Here is a 21397-nt window from a genome sequence, read left to right as displayed (position 1 = left end):
CTGCCTTGTACCTACTGTGACTGTGCAAATTGTCCTCTGGATTTTGGCTCTCAGCCATTTTGTCCTTCAGGAATCATACATCTTCCCATGTTAGGATGAGCCCATCTCCTCCATGTCTGTTGTCATGTTATAATGCCACCTCAAATGGAAGGCGGATGTTTGCCAGCTTTGTGGGAAAAGGAATTATTGCGGTGTGATCAGAGTAGGGCATAAGGTAATCATAGAATCATAGAATCATAGAATCATAGAATGTCCTGAGTTGGAAGGGACCCACAAGGATCATCGAGTCCAACTCCTGTCCCTGCATAGGACAACCCCAAAATTCACACCATACATCTGAGGGCATTGTCCAAATGCTTCTTGAATATTGTCAGGCCTGGCGCCGTGACTACCTCCCGGGGGAGCCTGTTCCAATGCTCCACCACCCTCTGGGTGAAGAACCTTTTCCTAATATCCAACCTAAACCTCCCCTGGCATATCTTCCTGCCGTTCCCTCGGGTTCTGTCATTGGTCGCCAGGGAGAAGAGATCAGTACCTGCCCCTCCTCCTTCCCTTGTGAGGAAGCTGTAGACCACGATGAGGTCTCCCCTCTGTCTCCTCTTCGCCAGGCTGAACAGACCAAGTGACTTCAGCCGCTCCTCGTATGGCTTCCCCTCTACTAAAAAAGTTAACGCATGCATTTCATAGCTTATTTCTGAGAATGGTAGGAGTTCATCAAATTTGGAGATCTTTCCCAGTGACACAGTATGCTAGACCCTGATGTATTTAGTCTAGGTGATCTCTAGTACAAAAATTTATATCACATTCCTACTCTTAATGGCCAGATGTATAAAATTCCTGAGGTAAGATCAGCGAGGGACATAAAGAGAGCTCTTGACTAGTGGGATGGAGGACAAATTGGTCAAAAAAAGAAAAAAAGGAATTGTCTGAGGGAAGGAAAATGTTCTGAGTTACAGGAGAATCTTTGTTTCTAACTCTAGGTCCTTCTTCAGTTATCAGCAATGATGATGATTCGGCAAGTCCCCTCCATCACATCTCAAATGGCAGTAACACTCCATCTTCTTCTGAGGGGGGTCCTGATGCAGTCATCATTGGGATGACAAAGATTCCCATAATCGAAAATCCCCAGTACTTTGGAATTGCCAAAAGTCAACTCAAGCCAGACAACTGTAAGTACAAATGCCTGTATATAGTTCAGTCGTTCTTTTTTTTTTTTTTGGTGCAAGTGCTGGGGCTCCTTAGCAGTGCTAATAGAAAAATGGTGTAAATTCCTGGGAGTAGAAGGGTGGAGTTAAAATGTATGCAATTTGTTAAGGAGTACTTTGGTACATGGGATGAACTGCTTTACATCTGTCAAAGCTAACTTCAGCCCTTGTGATGAATCAATGAACTCAGCAGTGTTAGGCTCAAAGCCCAATCTGTATTCCATCCAAGTCACCGGTAGTCTTTCCACTAATTTCAGTGGTCTTTGGCCAGTCCTATGCACCTAATGTATTCTTAGGATAAAACACATCCTGGGTCAAAAACAGAAGTCAGTATTTGCATTTGTGGCTAAAACAGTGTTGATAACATACCAGTTTTGGCTATTGCTGAACAGTGCTTGCACAGCATCAAGGCTTTCTCTTCCTTTCCCCCCCTCCACCAGCGAGTAGGCTGGAGGTGGACAAGAGGTTGGGAGGGGATATAGCCAGGACAGCTGACCTGAATTGACCAAAGGGATATTCCATACCACATGACGTAGTGCTCAGCAATAAAAGCTCAATGAAAGGAGGAAGAAGGGAGGACGTTCATGGTTATGGTGTTTCTCTTCTCAAGCAACTGCTATGTGTGCTGAGGCCTTGCTTCCCAGGAAGTGGCTAAATATCTGCCTGCTGATGGGAAGTAGTGAATGAATTCCTCTTTTTGCTTTGCTTGCACACACAGCTTTTGCTTTCCCTTTTAAACTGTCATTATCTCGATCCATGAGTCTTCTTGCCTTCCTTCTATTTTCTCCCTGTCCCAGGAGTGAGCGAGAGACTCTTGGCTGGGTTTAATGCACCACCGTATGAAATGCTGATTTTTGAAGCAGCAATCAACACTGCAGCAAATAACTGAAAAAATATCTAAAGAATATTGTAATTAATAGTAACTGCACTACTTACTATGTTTCACCTGTACATTAAGGTCTGTCTTTAACTGTTTCAGAGAAGGTTCTTTATACCTTTTTATGCTCTGAACTTGTACATACATTTCTGAAGTGTTGCTGGAAGCCTTATCTGTTTCTCTGAGAAGTCATTCTAAAGATTCCCAGTGCAGTTGGTGAGCATTGGATGTGCAACTAAGTGATACCCATATCTGTATCCTGACTGATTTAGCTTCACAGCACAAACTGTAGTTTAAAGGCATACGATCTAGGTCAGAAACCTTTGCCTCCAGCTTTGCATAGCTTAAATACTATAATAGGCGCCTTCCTTGATCTGTGCATAGGTGCGTGCATGCATATGAGTGTGCAGGACTTCAAAGGGTGTAAAGACTGATGCCAGGCTACCTATTTGTCTTGTGAACATTAACACTAATCCACAGCTTGATGTTTGCACTAAGCACAATCCACATAAGAATCTTTCTGCAGTGCAATAGGAGGCATTTTGCTGCATTTTTATTATACATTCCCGATGTTCTCTCTTACCATAATTTTGTTGTGTGGCACTATTTTGTAATTAGAAATAATCCATAATCTCTTCTACCAGAGGGCATTTGAATAATCTGGCATAGCATGAGCAATGGAATCCATTAAATAGTCACCGAATTGCTGATACTTGATCAGCACAAGAAAGATGTTATATAGATGCATTGTGATAAGAACGTTAATTCCTGTGAAAAACAGAAGCCACTAGGGAGTAACAAATAGGCAACATGTCCACTAGAGCTCTCTAATGTTATATAAAAAGACATGCTTTTAAATGAGGCTCCTGTACCTCCACTCCCAGCTGCATTAAACATTATAAACATTATAAACAAACAAACATCAGTGACTACACAGTCAGTGACTACACTTTCAGCATTAATGCTGAAACAACACATATGGTGTTCTGTGAAAAAAAAAAAAAACAAAACAAAAACAAACCCCCAAACTGTACCAAACACAGAATTCTCTCACATTTAGTAAGCTGCATATTAAGTACAGAAGCATTAACTCACAGCTGTCTAGTGCTAACCAGGTCTTGATCCTGAAAATACATAAGTCTGTGTTTGGTTTTGTGTGCTGCAATGAAACCCACATGGTGTCAGGGAAACTAATCACGGTACATGAAGTTCAGCTTGTGCAAAAATGTTTGCAGGATGAGTGCTCAAGACTTTGCTATGGTGCTCTGGGGAGATGCGCAGAGCTGATGCTCTGCATTCTGCTACATTGCCATGGTGGTCCAAATCGTTGTGTTATTATTGTATTAGCAAAGAGAATCAGGTAAACAGCAGTAGTATATAAACTGAGTCAGATATCTTCTACCACACTGAGCATCTGTCCAATGAAGAGGGACATTTAAATTGTCTAGGATAAAAAAGGTCTTCCCATAAATAATTTCGCATACTCTTTTTCTCTCTTAGATCTATCACCAGATATCTGTTTCTGAATACAGTGTTTCAGGCTCCATTGCAAAGTATTGGAATTGCATGTGTTTAAAAGAAAATAAAAAAAAATATTGCAATCAATTTCATTTGAAATCCCATCAGTGTATCAATAAATCAGTACTTTTCACAGAATCACAGTATGGTTGAGGTTGGAAGAGACCTCTGGAGGTCATCTGGTCCAACCGTCCTGCTCAAGCAGGGCCACCTAGAGACAATTGCCCAGGACTACGTCCAGGCAGCTTTTGAGTATCTCCAAGGAGGGAGACCCCACATCCTCCCTGGGCAACCTGTTCCAGAGCTCAGTCACCCTCACAGTAAAAAAAAGTGTTTCCTTATGTTCAGACAGAACCTCCTGTGTTTCAGCTTGTGCCCATTGCCTCTTGTCCTGTCACTGGGCACCACTGTAAAGAGCCTGCCTCCCTCTCCTTTGCACCTTCCCTTCAGGTATTTATATACATTGATAAGATCCCCCACCCCATCCCGAGACTTCTCTTCTCTAGGCCTAATGCAGCCCCGGATACCATTAGCCTTCTTTGCTGCAAGGGCACATTGCTGGCTCATGTTCAACTTGGTGCCCACCAGGACCCCCAGGGCCTTTTCTGCCAAGCTGCTTTCCAGCTGGGTGGCCCCCAGCATGTACTGGTGCCTGGGGTAACGTCCCTTCCCAGGTGCAGGACTTTGCACTTCTCCTTGTTGAACTTCATGAGGTTCCTGTCAGCCCATTTCTCCAGCCTGTCGCGGTCCCTCTGGATGGCAGCATGGCCCTCTGGCATACCATCCACTCCTCACAGTTTGGTGTCATCAGCAAACTTGCTGAGGGTACACTCTGTCCCATCATCCAGATCATTAATGAAGATGTTGAACAGGACTGGACCCAGTATTGACCCCTAGGGTACACCGCTAGCTACTGGCCTCCAACTAGACTTTGTTCCACTGATCACTACCCTCTGGGCCTGGCCGTTCAGCCAGCTTTTGATCCACCTCACTGTCTGCTCATCCAGCCCATATACATCAACAGTTTCTCCATGAGGATCTAATGGGAGACAGTGTCGAACGCCTTCCTGAAGTCAAGGCAGGCAATATCCACTGCTCTCCCCTCATCTAGCAGGACAAGTCATTTCATCATAGAAGGTTATCAAGTTGGTCAAGCATGACCTCCCCTTGGTGAATCCATGCTGACTACTCCTGATGGCCGCCTTGTCCTTACTGTGCCTGGAAATGGTTTCCAGCATTAGCTGCTCCATCACCTTCCCAGGGATCGAGGTGAGGCTGACTGGCCTGTAGTTCCCGGGTCCTCCTTCTTGCCCTTCTTGAAGATGGGGGTGACATTTGATTTCCTCCAGTCCTCAGGCACCTCTCCCAGTCACCATGATCAATCAAAGATTATCGAGTGGCCTTGCAATGACATCTGCCAGCTCCCTCAGCACTCATGGGTGAATTCCATCAGGGCCTATGGACTTATGGATGTCCAGTTTGCTTAAGTATTCCCTCACCTGATCCTCTTCCACCTAGGGTACATCGTCCTTGCTCCAGCCTTTCCCCCTGGTCTCAGGGGCCTGGGATTCCTGAAGGACAGTCTTGCAAGTAAAGACTGAGGCAAAGAAGGTATTCAGTACCTCAGCCTTTTCCATGCCCTGTGTAACCAGGACACGTAACCTTAGAGAAGCCTTTCTTGTTGTCTTTGACATCCCTAGCCAGATTCAATTCCGTTTGGGCTTTAACTTTCCTAACTTCATCCCTGGATGATCGGACAATGTCTCTATTCCTCCCAGGTTACCTGTCCCTGCTTCCACCCTCTCTATGCTTCCTTTTTCTGTTTGAGTTTGGCTAGGAGCTCCTTGTTCATCCATGCAGGCCGCCTGGCTTTTTTGCCTGACTTCTTATTCATTGGCATGGACCTCTCTTGGGCTTGGAGAAGGTGATTCCTGAATATCAACCAGCTTTCTTGGGCCTCTCTTACTTCCAGGGCCTTATCTGATGGGACTCTTCCAAGAAGAACTTTGAAGAGGCTGAAGTCTGCTCTCCCGAAGCCCAGGGTTGTGAGACTGCTTTTCATCCTCCTCCCTGCCCTCAAGATCCTCAGCTCCACCATCTCATGGTCACTGCAGCCAAGGTTGCCTTTGTCCTTTACATCCCCAACGAAACCCTCCTTGTTGGTGAGTATGAGGTCCAGCAGAGCACCTCTCCTCATTGGCTCCTCAATCACTTGGGTGAGGAAGTTATCATCAGTTGCGGTGGGTTGATTTTGGCTAGCTGCCAGGTGTCCACCAAGCTGCTCTATGACTTCCCCCCCTCAACAGGACAGGGGGAGAAAATATGACAAAAAGCTTGTGGGTCGAGATAAGGACAGGGAGATCACTTAGCAATTACCGTCACAGGCAAAACAGACTTGACTTGGGGAGATTAATTTAATTTATTGCTAATCAAATCAGAGTAGGATAATGAGAAACAAGAACAAATCTAAAAAACACCTTCCCCCCACCCCTCCCTTCTTCCCGGGCTCAACTTCACTCCCCACTTCTCTAACTCCTCCCCTCCCCCAAGCAGCACAGAGGGATAGGGGATGGGGGTTGTGGTCATTTCATAACGCTTTGTCTCTGCCACTCCTTCCTCCTCGCTCTCTTCCCCTGCTCCAGCATGGGTCCTTCCCATGGGCTGCAGTTCTTCAAGAACTGCTCCAGCATGGGTTCTTTCCACGGGATGCCGTCCTTCAGGAACGGACTGCTCCAGCATGGGTGCCCTGTGGGGCCACAGGTCCTGCCAGAAGACCTGCTCCTGCATGGGCTCTCCACAGGGGTCACAGTTTCCTTCAGTCACATCCACCTGCTCTGGCGTGGGGTTCTCCATGGGCTGCAGGGGGAACAACCTGCTTCACTATGGTCTTCACCACGGGCTGCAGGGGAATCTCTTCTCTGGTGCCCGGAACACCTCCTCCCCCTCCTTCTTCACTGACCTTGGTGTCTGCAGAGTTGTTTCTCTCCTATATTCTCATTCCTCTCTCCCAGCTGCTGTTGCGCAGCATTTTTTACCCTTTCTTAAATATGTTATCACAGAGGCACCACCAGCGTCACTGATTGGCTCAGCTTTGGCTAGCAGCAGGTCTGTCTTGGAGCTGTCTGGAACTAACTCTGTCTGACATGGGGGCAGCTTCTGGTGTCTTCTCACAGAAGCCACCCCTGCAACCCTCCCTCACCTCCCCCCCCCCCCCCCCTCCCCTGCTGCCAAAACCTTGCCACATAAACCCAATACATCAATGCACTCCAGGAACCTCCTGGATCACTTATGTCCTGCTGTGTTGTCCCTCCAGCAGCTATCAGGATGACTGAAGTCCCCCATGAGGACCAGGGCCTGTGAATATGAGGCTGTTCCTATCTGTCTGTAGAGGGCCGCATCCACTTGTTCTTCATGTTCAGGTGGCCTATAATAGACACCCTCTATAATGTCACCTTTGCCTGTCCTCTCTTTAATCCTAACCCATAAGCTCTCAGTTGGTTCCTCTTCCATCCCCAAGCAGAGCTCCATGCACTCTAACTTCTCTCTCACATAAAGGGCAACTCTCCCTCCTCATCTTCCCAGCCTGTCCTTCCCCAAGAACCTTTATCCCTCCATTGGAACATTCCAGTCATGGGAGCCATCCCACCACATCTCCTTGATCCCCAAAAGATCATAGCTCTTCAGCTGCACACAGATCTCCAACTGATCGTGTTTATTCCCCATATTGCGTGCATTAGTATACAGGCACTAAAGAGGGGCATCCCAGCATGTTGAGTTCCCAGAGAGGGTTTGGGGGATTTGTGCACAATGGTGTCTTTTAGGCACCTCCTTGGTCGTATGCAGATGCTGGAGGCGACCCCACCCAAGCCTCATTTTGCTGACTTTGTGATCCTTTCCTGTCACACCACCCCATGCCCTTTCCTCATCAACCCTGTCCATCGCTGCCTCACAGGACTGCTGGTCACCCTCTTCCTCCCCCGTCATTCCTAGTTTAAAGCCCTCCTTATGAGGTCAGTCATCCTATTGGCAAAAATAGCTTTGCCCTGCTTAGCGAGGTGGATGCCATCTCTCCCAAGCAGACGCTGATCTGCAAACAGGGTCCCACGGTCGTAGAACCCAAGACCCTGCTGCCAACACCAGTTCTGCATCTAATTAATGACTTGTTCTATTCGTGCCCTCCTCCTCACACCCTTTCCCCTCACCAGCAGGATTGAGGAGAACGCCACCTAGGCCCCCATGCCCTTGACTACTGCCCCCAGAGCTCTGTAGTCACTTTTGATCCTGTCCAGGTTTCCCCTGGCAGTATCATTTGTGCCCACATGGAAGAAAAGCAGGGGGTAGTAGTCAGAGGGCCAGGCAAGCTTCGGCAGTCCCTCCACAACATCCTGGATCCTGGCCCCCGGCAGGCATCAAACCTCTCTAGTTGATAGGTCAGGTCAGCAGATGGGTGCCTCTGTCCCCCGCAGCAGGGATTGACCCATTACGATGACTCGCTGTTTCTTCCTGGTGGTCTTGCATGGTTTAGGGTCAAGTGTACCATGTCCTTTGCTTGTAGGTACATGTGGGTCCTCTTCGACTTTGAGGACGGTGAACCTATTTTGCAATTGTAAGCCCTTAGGTGGGGCAGGAGCCTTCCTCTTGGTGCCAGAAGTCACCAGCTTCCATCCTTCCCCTTCTCCAGAGGTTGAACTTACCATTCTACTAGGGGTGGACACTGCCTGCGTCTCTGCTGCAAATGGGGCGTGAGGGTCTTCAAGCTGCTCTATCTCAGAGAAAATCCTATCTCCCTTCTCCATCTTTTCTGATGCTGTGCAGCCTGCTCGCTTCCTCCCATGAATTATAAGCACTTTCTGGGAATAAAGGGCACAGGGGAGCAAGATGGCTATGATTTATGGTAATATCTATTAAGGCTTTATAGACTATCATACATTTGTATTAGTTATCACCATAAAATTAACCAGGTACTAATTGGTTGGAGCTGCCAACTCAGCCTGCTTATAACACTCTTGTTTGTCATGTTCATTATATTGACATAGTATGTCAGATCCTGAATGAAGTTCATTCAGCCTTTTCTGCCATTCTTCTTGTTTGCTCTGGTATGCACATGTGCTGCCACACATGTGCTGCCACTCAGGGAGGGTTCACATCTCTGCAAAGACTGCATCTGTGTGCTTTGGGAAATACGTCTCTTGGGTATCTGCCCAACAGACACTTCTCCAGAAACAGTGGGCTGTGGGAGGGCATTCTTCAATTGAATCTCTCCTAGTGTTTTCCTCTTTCTTGGAAACTGACTAGGACAAAATGTTCAAAGCTCTTTGAACCTCTTCTTCCCTTTCCTTCTTTTTTCCCCCTCTTTCTGTCTTTCACTTCCATGTCTCAAAAGGCTGTAACTGAGTTAATTATGGTGTGATAAATCAGCCAGTAAACTTCTATGCATTTTGCTGTGTTTGGGCAGCTCCTGTTCCTTAGTGACAGCTGCTTGGCTCAGCACACTTTAATTATCAACTCAAAACCAAGATGCTTTTAGGTCCTGAAAGCCTAATGGCAGAGACTGAACTTGTCCTCAGCCTCGTCATAGGCTACAGCTTTAAAAGGTCCTATTTGGTCGCTGTTTGGTTGTGTTTTCACTGTTAGTACTGGAGCTCTGACAGTTCATTAACATGCTGGATCCTGTAGGAAGCTGTCATTACCCTAAAGGAGTATGGGTCTTTGTTATTCATTAGCTGCTGACATGGCATATATAGTTGACTTTCGATTAACGCATCTGTGTTTGTTCTTCACTAAAATAAAGTTTTATTTACTTGTGGAAGGGGATTTATACATGTCAGTGAAAATTTACAAAGCCCTTATGTAAACAGATGTCTGAAGGGAACTTTGCTGAGCAGCAGACCTGGATTTTTATTGGCTGCAGTGGAAGTGAGGATCCCTCTGCTCCTGCTTTATGTCCCTTGCTTACCTGTCTTTGGCTTGCTAGCTGGACAGACAGGCTACATGCTAACTAGATGGCTGGTGCCTGGTGGTCTGCAGCCATGGAGGCATAGATAGCATGGTGTTGCCTCTGATCTGCTAAGGGGCAAGTGGCCCTGGGCTTTATTTGGTGCAGACCTGTTGCAAGGGGCTGTATGTTGTTGACACTATTGCTCCCTTGTCAAACTTATTTGACATTGTCCAACAGACAAAAAGTGAAAGGTGTGCAAGCACTGTCATTATATGAGCTTCTCCACTTTAGGAATCCTAAAAATTCCAGTGGCATAGTCACTTTAATTTGTATGCCTAATTTTATATCGCATTGGAACCTTCTGAACTGAAAGGGGCAAAATTAGTTAATGTTTCAAAGAAACAGTCTAAAAGAGCATAGAAACAGAGGGGCATACAGCTTTATAGGAACCTGCTAATTCTTTGACTCTGCTACCATGTTATATTGTAGAAATGCTCAGTATGTGTAAAATGTACATGTTCAGTGGCCCAAACTTTAATAATAATGTCTTTAAAACCCTCTATGCATAGTACAAAATAAAATAACAAAGAAGGAGGCCTCCTTCTTATTTGTCTGAAATGTAGAAAAATATAATCATAGAATCTATCATAGAATATCCTGAGTTGGAAGGGACCTACGAGGATCATCGAGTCCAACTCCTGACTCCACACAGGGCAACCTAAACGTTAAACCATATATCTAAGAGCATTGTCCAAACGCTTCTTGAACACCGACAGGCTTGAGGCCATGACCACTTCCCTGGGGAGCTCGTTCCAGTGCTTGACCACCCTTTCAGCGAAGAATTATTTCCTAATATCCAATCTGAACTTCCCCTGACACAGCTTTAAACCATTCCCTCACATCCTATCACCGGACACCAGAGAGAAGAGATCAGCGCCTCCCTTTCTGCTCCCCCCCGCCACGAGGAAGTTGTAGATAGCAATGAGGGCACCCCTGAGTCTCCTCTTCTCTAAGCTGAACAAACTTTGTATCCTCAGCCATTCCTCATAAGTCATGCCCTCTAGTCCTTTCACCATCTTTGTCGCCCTCCTTTGGACACATTCTAATATTTCTACAGCCTTCTCTATATTGTGGAGCCCAAAACTGCACACGGTACTTGAGGTGAGGCCGCACCAGTTAGCTATACTATGCCTAATGCACCCCAGGATACCATTGGCCCTTTTGGCTGCCAGGGCACATTGTTGACTCATATTGAGCTTACCATCAACCAAAACCCCCAGATCCCTTTCTGCAGGGCTGCACTCCAGCCTCTTGTCCCCCAGTCTATACGTACATCCAGGATTACACCGTCCCAGGTGCAGAATCTGGCATTTGTCCTTGTTAAATTTCACACGATTGGTGATTGCCCAGCACTCTAATCTATCAAGATCTCTCTGTAAGGCCTCTCTACCCTCGAGGGAATCAACAGCTCCTCCTAATTTAGTATTGTCGGCAAACTTACTTAGTGTGCGCTTAAGTCCTGTGTCCAGGTCATTGATAAAAACATTGAAGAGAACTGGCCCTAAAACTGAGCCCTGGGGAATACCACTAGTGACTGGCCGCCAACCGTATGTTACCCCATTTAGTACAACTCTTGGAGCCCGACCCTTCAGCCAACTGTTCACCCATTGTGTTGTGTACATATCTAGCTGCATGGTGGACATTTTGTCCAGAAGGATACTGTGAGAGACCATATCAAAAGCTTTGCTAAAATCCAAAAAACCCACATCCATCATTGCCTTCCCTTTGTCCACTAGCTGGGTAAGCTTGTCATAAAAGGATATTAAGTTAGTAAGGTATGACTTTCTCTTCATTGACCTATGTTGGCTTTGACCGATGACTACATTGTCTTTCAGGTGTTTTTCAATAACTCCCAGAATAATCTTCTCCATAACTTTACCAGGCACCAAAGTGAGACTGACAGGCCTATAATTACCAGGGTCTTCTTTCTTGCCCTTCTTGAAAATTGGAATAACATTTGCTAGCTTCCAGTCAACTGGGAACTCTCCAGATTCCCAAGGCCGTTGATAAATAACTGAGAGAGGTCTCGCAATAACATTGGCCAACTCTTTCAGTACCCTGGGACGAATCCCATTGGGCCCCATAGACTTATGTGCATTCAATTGCAGCAGCAAATCTTGTACAAGTTCAAAGTCAACTGGGAGCTTATCCATAACCCCAGTCACGTTCTTCCAACCCAGGGCTCCAGGGGTCCCAGGGCCCATCATTGGTGTTAAAGACAGAAGCGAAGAAGGCATTAAATGTCTCTGCTTTATCTTCATCCCTAATGTCAGCTGAAAGATAACACTATCAACTGAATGGAAGGAGATTTATCATATTCTCTGCTAGATCTGTCAGTATTATATGAAAATACATGCAAATCCAAGAGGGAAGAAGCGAAAATATGTCACATTTTTTGCAAGGGAAATGATCTGGGAAAGTCCTGCTGTTCCCACTATCAAGCCACAGCTTGACTATGGCTCAGTCCCTGAACGTATGAAGTTTCTTACAAGTCCTGCTTCTCAAACTGGGATCCTGGAATGCTTTTCAGACTATGCCTGTTTCTGAAAACAAAGGCAGAAAAGAATTAATACTTTGAAGCCAGTATGTTTATTAGCCCTTCTCCCCGCAAGCCTCTATCCTAGGAGATACACAACACAGTACTTTCCCATCCTTTGCTGAGTACTTCTGTTTCTGCAGCACAGAAGATTCCAAAAGATTAGTATCGTGCTGAGGGAAAGGATTTCCTGCTCTGAGCTAGGAGAAGGGTGCTGGTGAGATCGTTGTCTCCAGTTAACATAAACATGGAAGAGGGACCACAATAAAATAACATCAGCAGGCATTTTCTATAACAACTCACGTGCAATAGCCTTGAAGCTCTACAACCAGTAATCTTTTCAAAGAAGCACATTGAGATTCACATTTACAAATCAATTGCAAAGGCAAAGGATGGTCAAAAATTCAGCACAGTTTTCTGCTTAGAGTTGATTTACCGTACTGTGCTGGAAAGCTGGTAGTGGGCTGGAAGCAGCAAAGAGAGAAAATACATCTGAATAATATCTGCCATTTATTTTGAACACAGTGAGCCAAATTCTGATATATCCCAGTTGTTTTAGCACATAATAGATCAAACCTACATTTAATACATACTTATCACCGAAATCAAAACCAATTTCAAGTTACTAAGGCTCAAGGGCTTTGCGTACCTTAGTTTTCTTATGTAAGGTCAAATTCATTCCTGAAAAAAATGTCAACTTCAGTATTCTTGTTTTCCTGAAAGGTGAATTTAGCTCATAATGCTCATGCATTTAAAACAATGATAGCATTGCTATTCTAATTTATTATTAAGTAGTTCCTCTTTGATTTTAAGGATCTAACAGAGCATGGCAATATGCTTATCTGTAGCCAAACTGAAAGGATCTTAGTCAAATAAAATAAATAAATTACTGCATCAAAAGGGTGAGATAATACCCCTCACCAGAAATCAAATATAAAATCTAAAAGACAGCAAACACTGAGTTTCAGCCAGAGAGGTGCCAAACTAGCTACAGCAAAACTAATTTACAGCGGGCAAGAGCTGTGGTGCCCCCACCACTGCGGGGGAGAAGGCCTGTCATCTGGGCACCCTCCCAGGAATTGCAGCACTATATCATGGAAGGAAGCCTAATTCTCAGTCAAGGCAACGAAAACTTTGGGGTTTAAAATATAGATCCTGGGAGGATTTAAGTTGCAAACAAAGCATCTGAAAGTTTTAGCTATAACAACACAAATTTATCAGATTTATCATCAGATGTAGCTCTTGACAACCAGGAAATCCCTACAGGTTTTCTTCTCATAGGTGTCTCCAGTTCTTCTTCCAGGAAGACCACTGCCCATGGAAGCGCCTTCTTCAAGTCACCCATTAAATGACTCTAGTGTTAGTAGTTCAGTGAGCAGTGCTGATGGAGCCTCTTTCCTGTGGCTCTTACTGTTCATCAAGCAGTGAGCCCCTGCTGCAGCCAATCTGTAAGGAGAGAGATCTCTCCTCTGCTCTTCTGTGTTCATAAGGTATATGGGAAAACATCTGAAACTTCTAGCACTTGTGATATTGTAATTGGGTGAGGTGTTAAGATGAGACACACACACAATTGCATAATTTTCATGCTCTTTAGGAAACCTAGCCTTAAAAGGACTAGTGCGATCTTTGGATGTGCAGAGAAGTAGAGCGCTGATTTTATGTTTGTATTACAGCCTTGTGGAGAATGATACAAGAATGTGGCGTCCAGTTGGAAAAAAACAACTGGAAACAACTATTTTCTAAAAGATATTGCAAATTTGCCCAGAGAAGAGCCATAAAAATGACTGGCAAACTGGAGAAAATGCCTTCCAGGGAGGGGCTTCCATCTCTTTGCCTTACCAAGAAGACCAAGAAGAATGTTTATTATGTATATCTATTCCTTCACAGTGAAAAAATACAAGACCTTAAAGGGGTTTTTAAACTAGTAGAGAAAGTCTCCTAAAAGCCAATGAGGGAGGTGAAAGCCAGACAAGCTGGAGAAAAAAAAGGAGAAAAAAAACAACACAGACTTTCGAATCAGGACTGGCACAAACCCTTTCTGGAGGTATTCTCCTGCCAAATACAAGCCATTTCACTCAATACTATGCTCCATGTTGTGCAAAAAGTCAGCTTAGATGGTTTAATGGTCACATAGGGAAGATCTACGGATGTCATCTACCTAGACTTCTGTAAGGCCTTTGATACGGTCCCCCACAACATTCTGGCCACTAAATCAGAGAGATGTGGGTTTGATGGATGGACTGTTAGATGAATAAGGAATTGGCCGGATGGCCGCGTCCAAAGAGTTACAGTCAATGGCTCAGTGTCCAAGTGGAAACTAGTGACGAGTGGTGTCCCTCAAGGGTCCGTACTGGGACCAATACTATATATGTTCATCAACGACATAGACAGTGGGATTTGAATGCACCCTCAGCAAGTTTGCAGATAACACCAAGCTAAATGGTGCAGTTGGTTCGCTGGACGAAAGGATGCCATCCAGGGGGACCTTGACAGGCTTGAGGAATGGGCCCGTGCAAACCTCATGAAGTTCAACAAGGCCAAGTGCGAGGTCCTGCACCTGGGGCGGGGCAATCCCTGGTATCAATACAGGCTGGGGGATGGATGGATTGAGACCAGCCCTACAGAGAAGGACTTGGGGGTACTGGTGGATGAAAAACCGGACATGAGCCAGCAATGTGCGCTTGCAGCCCAGAAAGCCAATCGTATCCTGGGCTGCATCAAAAGAAGCGTGGCCAGCAGGTCGAGGGAGGCGATTCTCCCCCTCTACTCCGCTCTCGGGAGACCCCACCTGGAGTATTGCGTCCAGCTCTGGGGTCCCCAGTACAAGACAGACATGGACCTGTTAGAGCGGGTCCAGAGGAGGGCCACAAACATGGTCAGAGGGCTGGAACACCTCTCCTATGAGGAAAGGCTGAGAGAGTTGGGGTTGTTCAGCCTGGAGAAGAGAAGGCTGCGGGGAGACCTTATTGCAGCCTTCCAGTACTTAAAGGGGCTTATAAGAAAGATGGAGAGAGACTTTTTACCAAGGCCTGTAGTGACAGGACAAGGGGCAATGGTTTTAAACTGAAAGAGGGTAGATTTAGATTGGACATAAGGAAGAAATTTTTTTACGGTGAGGGTGGTGAGACACTGGAACAGGTTGCCCAGAGAAGCTGCGGATGCCCCATCATTGGAGGTGTTCAAGGTCAGTTTGGACAGGGCTTTGAGCAACCTGGTTTAGTGAAAGATGTCTCTGCCCATGGCAGGGGTGTTGGAACTAGATGATCTTTAAAGGTCCCTTCCAACCCCAACCATTCTATGATCGTTTGATTCTATATGGCGGTAAAATGTTTAGACCTATTTTTTGTGACCAAGGAAAAAGCACTTTTACACTTTCACTGCGTTTCGCTTTTTAATTAAGCACACAAACATTTTTACACTTGTACCGTTGAATGTCTTGCTGTCTGTGGCTGAAATCAGTCACATCCAACTCAGTGAATTCAATGCAGTGAGGTGATCCTGAGCTGCCCATTTTGTTGGGACCCAGTCCAGAACGTGGTGTGATCCTCTCTGTTCAGCTTCACAATCAAAGGTAGGTTTCCTGGGGGGGTGAAAGCCCATGCCTACAGGTAGTGATTTTTAAAAGTACAAATAGCAGCTCAAAGGCAACCACCATTTAGAACCAAAAGGCGGAAGATATATAACGACCCTTTGAACATTTGTGTATCTTTGCCTGTGAAAAAATGTTATGAGACCACGTCTTTGGTAATTCTGTTATGCCACCTCCTTGGCCAAATTCTGCTTTGTTTCTTCAGTGTAAATCGAGGATAATCCCTTGGACTTTAAGAGATAATTTGCTGTATCCGGATATTAACTGAAAGCAGCTTTTGACTTGAATTTTTCAGTGTATCTACTGCTGGAATCTCCTGCCACTGATGACAGTGTCATTATGGCTTGGCCCTGAGTGTGCTAAATGGATTTTTTTTTTTTCCTTAGCTCATATTTCCATCACATCACGTGTTTGATTTACTTACATTGTTCTTATATTTAGTCACATTTACTGTCATTTTTTATTTATTTAGTAACTCAGTTCAGCTCAGAAAGGTAACAGGGATGGACAGAGTGTGACAAGTTGCAAGCATATTCTGTACAGATCACTTCTGCGGCTTGCTATGTTTTGCATTTGACAGTTTGGTATGGGACAGGCTGTTTATTTAAATGCTTGGTTTATATAAGAGCATTTAGCAGCAGCTGTAAGTGTACTGTTCAGAAGTATTTCATGTTTCTTATTTATTTTTACTCTGCATCGTTTGTGAAGTCCTCCAGGATCTTGACAAAAAAGTCTCTTTACCACTAGGATAAACATTGGTGCTGTTCTGTGTTCAAAACAGAGAGGACCCAAACAAAATTTAAGAGGTTGAGTTTGTTTATCACCAGGTCTTTGATGGCAGTATTAAAGAGAACGAAATGAAAACCTGCCTCTACTGAAGTGGAGTTTTGCTGCTGACTCCAGTAGGCCAGGATTTTATCCGTGCTCTCTGCCTACAAAAGTTAATGGGTTTTATGAGCATTTTAAAATGATGACACTTGTAATGTGGAGCTAAACTTCTCTCTCTAGTAAAGGAAGGGAGACAGCCTTGTAGTGCTATTGGGGAAGTAGAGGGAAAGAGAAATCCCCAGAGAGGTAGGACCGAATGGCAGTTTTGGCTGAACATGAACAGGAACAAAACAGGACCTCATGGTTTCAGTCTCTGCCCTGATGAGAACAGCTGGTGAAAGGCAAGTTCTAATGCTGGCAAAAAATAATGGCTCATTTATTAGTAAGCATTTTTTAAAGTACAGGTCACAGTGGCCTTTAAGCCCGCATGATGTCCATAAGGGGAAAAATCTGGGCTAGGCTGTCTGTCTGGGAGCCCAGCTCCTAATCCCTCACCGTTGCCTCTTGTCCTGGCTCCCGATGGCATTGGGAGGCATGGAAGGGCCTCTAGGACTCGGGTGGAAAGGAGTCCTGCCTCTCTAGTAGAAAAGAAATCTTCAAAACTGTTCACAGTCTCCATCTCCTCCCACTCAAATGGACTGGTCTGACCATAATTAGATTCCCTCGCAACAACCAAATATAATTACAGTCAGTCAACTTGCCACACTTTTCTAATGCAAGCATAGGGAAACATTTGTAAAACTGTAATCAACCAAAGAGTTTTGAATGGCTTTCATTTAAAAAATAATCCCTGCATCTTTAGCTGTAATTCAAGACCTCTGTTAGTATTAGGGACTATTTACTGACTTATTTCCTGTGAGTTGAGACATGATGTCCTGGTTTCAGCTGGGATAGAGTTAGTTTTCTTCCTAGTAGCTGGTATAGTGCCGTGTTTGGGATTTAGGATGAGAATAATGTTGAGAACACACTGATGTTTTGGTTGTTGCTGAGTAGTGCTTACACTGGTCAAGGACTTTTCAGCTTCCCATGCTCTGCCAGGTGCACAAGAAGCTGGGAGGGAGCATAGCCAGGACAGCTGACCCAGACTGGCCAAAGGGCTATTCCGTACCATATGACATCATGCTCAGTATATAAGCTGGGGGAAGAAGAAGGAAAGGGGCAACGTTTGGAGTGATGGCGGTTGTCTTCCCAAGTAACCGTTACACGTGATGGAGCCCTGCTTTCCTGGAGATGGCTGAACATCTGCCTGCCAATGGGAAGTAGCGAATGAATTCCTTGCTTTGCTTTGTTTTGCTTGCATGCGCGGCTTTTGCTTTCCCTATTAAACTGTCTTTATCTCAACCCACGAGTTTTCTCACTTTTACTCTTCCGATTCTCTCCCCCATCCCACCGGGGGGGAGTGAGCGAGCGGCTGTGTGGCGCTTAGTTGCCGGCTGGGGGTTAAACCACGATACATGAACAATTAGAAAAACTGAAGGAAAGCAGAGCAACTTATATGATACTGCACAATGGCAGCACATTTCAGGCCTGATATGAGCCATGATATCTGGACCCTCTGCTTAAATTATGTTTGAGATGTATATCACGTATTCTGTATTTAGGTAACACTCCAGGACAGTAATTCAGCCTTGATATTTGTTTTGTGTGGGATATCTGAAAAACCAAGGACATGTAGCGAGCAACCCAGACTCAGATTATGTGGACTTAATCTGCATTTAACGCAAAAGGAATTCAAGGATGCTGCGAAGGTTGACTGCGGTTTGGAAGACATGAAACAAGCAGATTAAGAGGAAGAAACTATTGGCTTGCAATGTTGAAAACAAGATATGGGAGAAGCGGGCGGTGCGTGTGAACTATTGTTATGAACGAATCAGAATATTGCTAGTAGCGCATGAACAGCATATTGCCAAACATAGTTAACCAATTAGCGATAAGTTTATGCATGATCAGGAAGGCAAGAAACTATATTAACTAAGCTGTGTATGTAATAAACGGACATTTTGCTTGATCATATTGATCGTGTGCTGTGTCCGTGACTTCCGCGTCAGCAGGTGGCGCCCGAACAGGGACCCTCAGATCGGGGTTGGATTTTCTGACGAAACCGAGAACGGAGGGGGCGGAAGCCGGCCGAAGGTGAGCGCTGCCCCGGCACTCGGGAGACGCTAGCGCGAAAGGCGGAATCTCACCCTGATCAGGTGAGCGGCCGGGGAGGAGATGGGGGCTACCATGACAAAAGAAGAGTCAGCGGTGGTTAAGCTCCTCCAACATATCCTCTCAACGAGAGGTATAAGTTATGACTCGTCTACTCTGAAAGCATTATTGCTCTGGGCAAAAGGAAAGGATTTGATCCCCACGGTTGGAGTTGCCTTTGATGCTATGACATGGGAGAAAATAGGGGCAGAACTGTGGGAAGAAATAAGTAAAGGATCCAAAGAGACGAGCAAATTCCCCACTGTGTGGAGATTGATTCATGAAACTTTAAAAAGCATGGGGGAGGAGCGGCAAGTCGCTGCATCGGCATTCGCGGCTTTGACTCCAGGGGGCGGGCCCACCTCTGCAACCAGTATGTTGTTTTCGGGTCCGACAATCCCTGCAGCGACCCCAGCCCGCGTTGCAGGAGGGGTCCGGATCCTAGCAGGGACTGCAACTGCAGCTACCACCACCACCGAAGTGCAGTCACCAGAAAAAAACGCTGCGGAGGCTACTCCACCATCGCCCGATGTACCACAGTCGGACCGCCCTCCGAGTTACGATGAGGCTGATCCACCAAATCGACCTCCCTCACCGGTGGCGACCACCTCACTTTACCCTCCTTTGCCACCAGGTGGCGAAGAGGAGAAGGAAAACAATGGTGTTCTAGAGGAGAAAGCTGAATTACAGGAATTGATAAAAAGACTAGAGACTTTAGAAGCGCAATTGGCGGCCCCGCCAGAAAACCCACCAACGTCCGCATTATACCCAGGACGGTCAGCACCCAACGTTTTTGCTCCAACTAGGACACCGGTGGAAACTGGTGCTTTTCCGTCTTTGCCACCACAACAACCATCGGGGGGTGGGGGGTGTATTCGGGCAAGGGATGTTGGTGGGAGGAGCTGGGGATCCGTCAATGCGATGGAAAAGTGTTATCCGAGATGCCATGATAGAGGGACAGGTTTTACCCATGGCTTTTCCTGTTGTAGTTGATAATAACGGGAGAGGTGTATGGGAAGCACCGGACTGGAAAATATTGAAAGAAGCGAAAAGCGCTGTTACTCAATATGGTTTAAAATCACCATATACTCAATCTATATTACAGCACATTTTTTCAGCACAGTTATTAACTCCTTATGATTCTAGAATGATTGTCAAAATGCTATTACCACCATCGCAACAACTACAATTTTTCCAACATTGGCAAACTGCCTGTGATAGGGCAGCTTCAATACCTCGACAACAAGGCGATCCGTTATTTGGAATCCAGGCTCAAATGTTAATGGGCGCAGGGCCTTTTACGCGACCTGATTGGCAAGCGCAGTTTGCTACCGAGGCATTGCAATTGAGTCAGGAGTTAGCTTATAAAGCTCTTATTAACGTGCATGATGAGAAAATTAGACCTGCTTTTACCGCTGTAAGGCAGGGACCCACTGAATAGTACGGCAAGTTTATTGATCGTTTGCACGCTGCAATTATGGCTCATCCAGATATGGATGAGGAAATGAAAGTAAAGTTCTTAGATATGCTTGCTTTTGATAACGCTAATGAAAAAACAAAAAGAGCACTCAGTGTGTTGCCAAGAGGATCCAGCACAGGACAGTTGCTAGAGGCTGCTGAGCGAATGTTAGAACAAGAAAAGGCTACGGTTATGGCTGCAGCTGTAGGTGCAGCAGTGAAGCCGTTGGTATCAAAAAAGCAAGGGGGAAAAAAGGACAAGAAGTGCTTTAATTGTGGAAAACTAGGCCATTTTAAAAAAGAATGTAGGAGTCCAATTAATACTGAGGGTTGGAAAGAAAAATGGTGTACGAATTGTAAAAAAGATAATCACGACACCCAAGAGTGTCGAAAATCGGGAAACACGGCGCGGAGCGCGCCACACCCACGCGTGAAGACACAAGTGCAGGGTGCTTGGACCGCTGCGCAGCTGCCACAGCCGGTAGCGCCGGAGTGGACCTGGCAACAGCAGTAGACATAACCTTAACAACGTCTGAGGTTAAATTAATTGATTCAGATCAACAAGGACCTCTAGGGCATGGGTTGAGTGCATTGCTCATAGGCCGTTCTTCAATATCATGAAAAGGTATATTTATAGTACCAGGACTCATCGATGCGGATTTCTGCGGAACCATAAAGATTATGGTATATACCTTAACGCCACCACTTACAATACCAGCACAGTCTAAAATAGCTCAATTAATACCATTTCATGCGTGTGTCCCTAAAGCGCATTCAATTGTACGTGGGCATGGAGGTTTTGGATCCACAGGAGTACCAAATGTGTTATTAGCAATAGATATTGCCAAGGGAAAACCTGAAGAAAGGGTGACATTAAGACATCCTAATGGACAATCTTTAGTACTGTCAATGTTAATTGACACGGGGGCAGATGTAACTATTGTCCCTATCACAAAATGGCCTCGTAATTGGCCACTGGTACCTGCAGCTACCAGTGTTGTGGGAGTCGGGGGGGCACAATGCACGATGATTAGCAAATTACTGATAGCATTCAATTTTGAAGACGGTGCCACTGTTACCACAAGGCCATATGTAATGCACTTGCCTGTAGCTCTTATAGGTCGGGATATATTATCCCAAATGGGAGCCAAACTTGTAACTCAGCATTTTTAGGAGCGGCCATGGTTGAGCAGCCCAT

General features: G+C 45.5%; 1 protein-coding gene across 1 annotated transcript in view; it reads left to right on the top strand.

The window, feature by feature from the left end:
- Positions 1-132: 132 nt before the first annotated feature.
- Positions 133-21397, top strand: part of LOC309601925 (BDNF/NT-3 growth factors receptor-like) — a gene marked incomplete at both ends in the record, with an annotated part of 46713 nt that continues 25448 nt past the window's right edge. Inside the window, 2 exons of the mRNA XM_082335181.1 lie at positions 133-202; positions 981-1169. Of these exons, the coding sequence (XP_082191307.1) occupies positions 133-202; positions 981-1169 (259 nt within the window). The remainder of the gene's footprint in view (positions 203-980; positions 1170-21397) is intronic.

This window comes from Platalea leucorodia (assembly GCF_965183815.1).
Source record: "Platalea leucorodia genome assembly, chromosome: W".
Classification (NCBI taxonomy): Eukaryota; Metazoa; Chordata; class Aves; order Pelecaniformes; family Threskiornithidae; genus Platalea; species Platalea leucorodia.
Note: the sequence above shows the minus strand (reverse complement) of the source record. Positions and strands in the feature narration are given on the sequence as shown.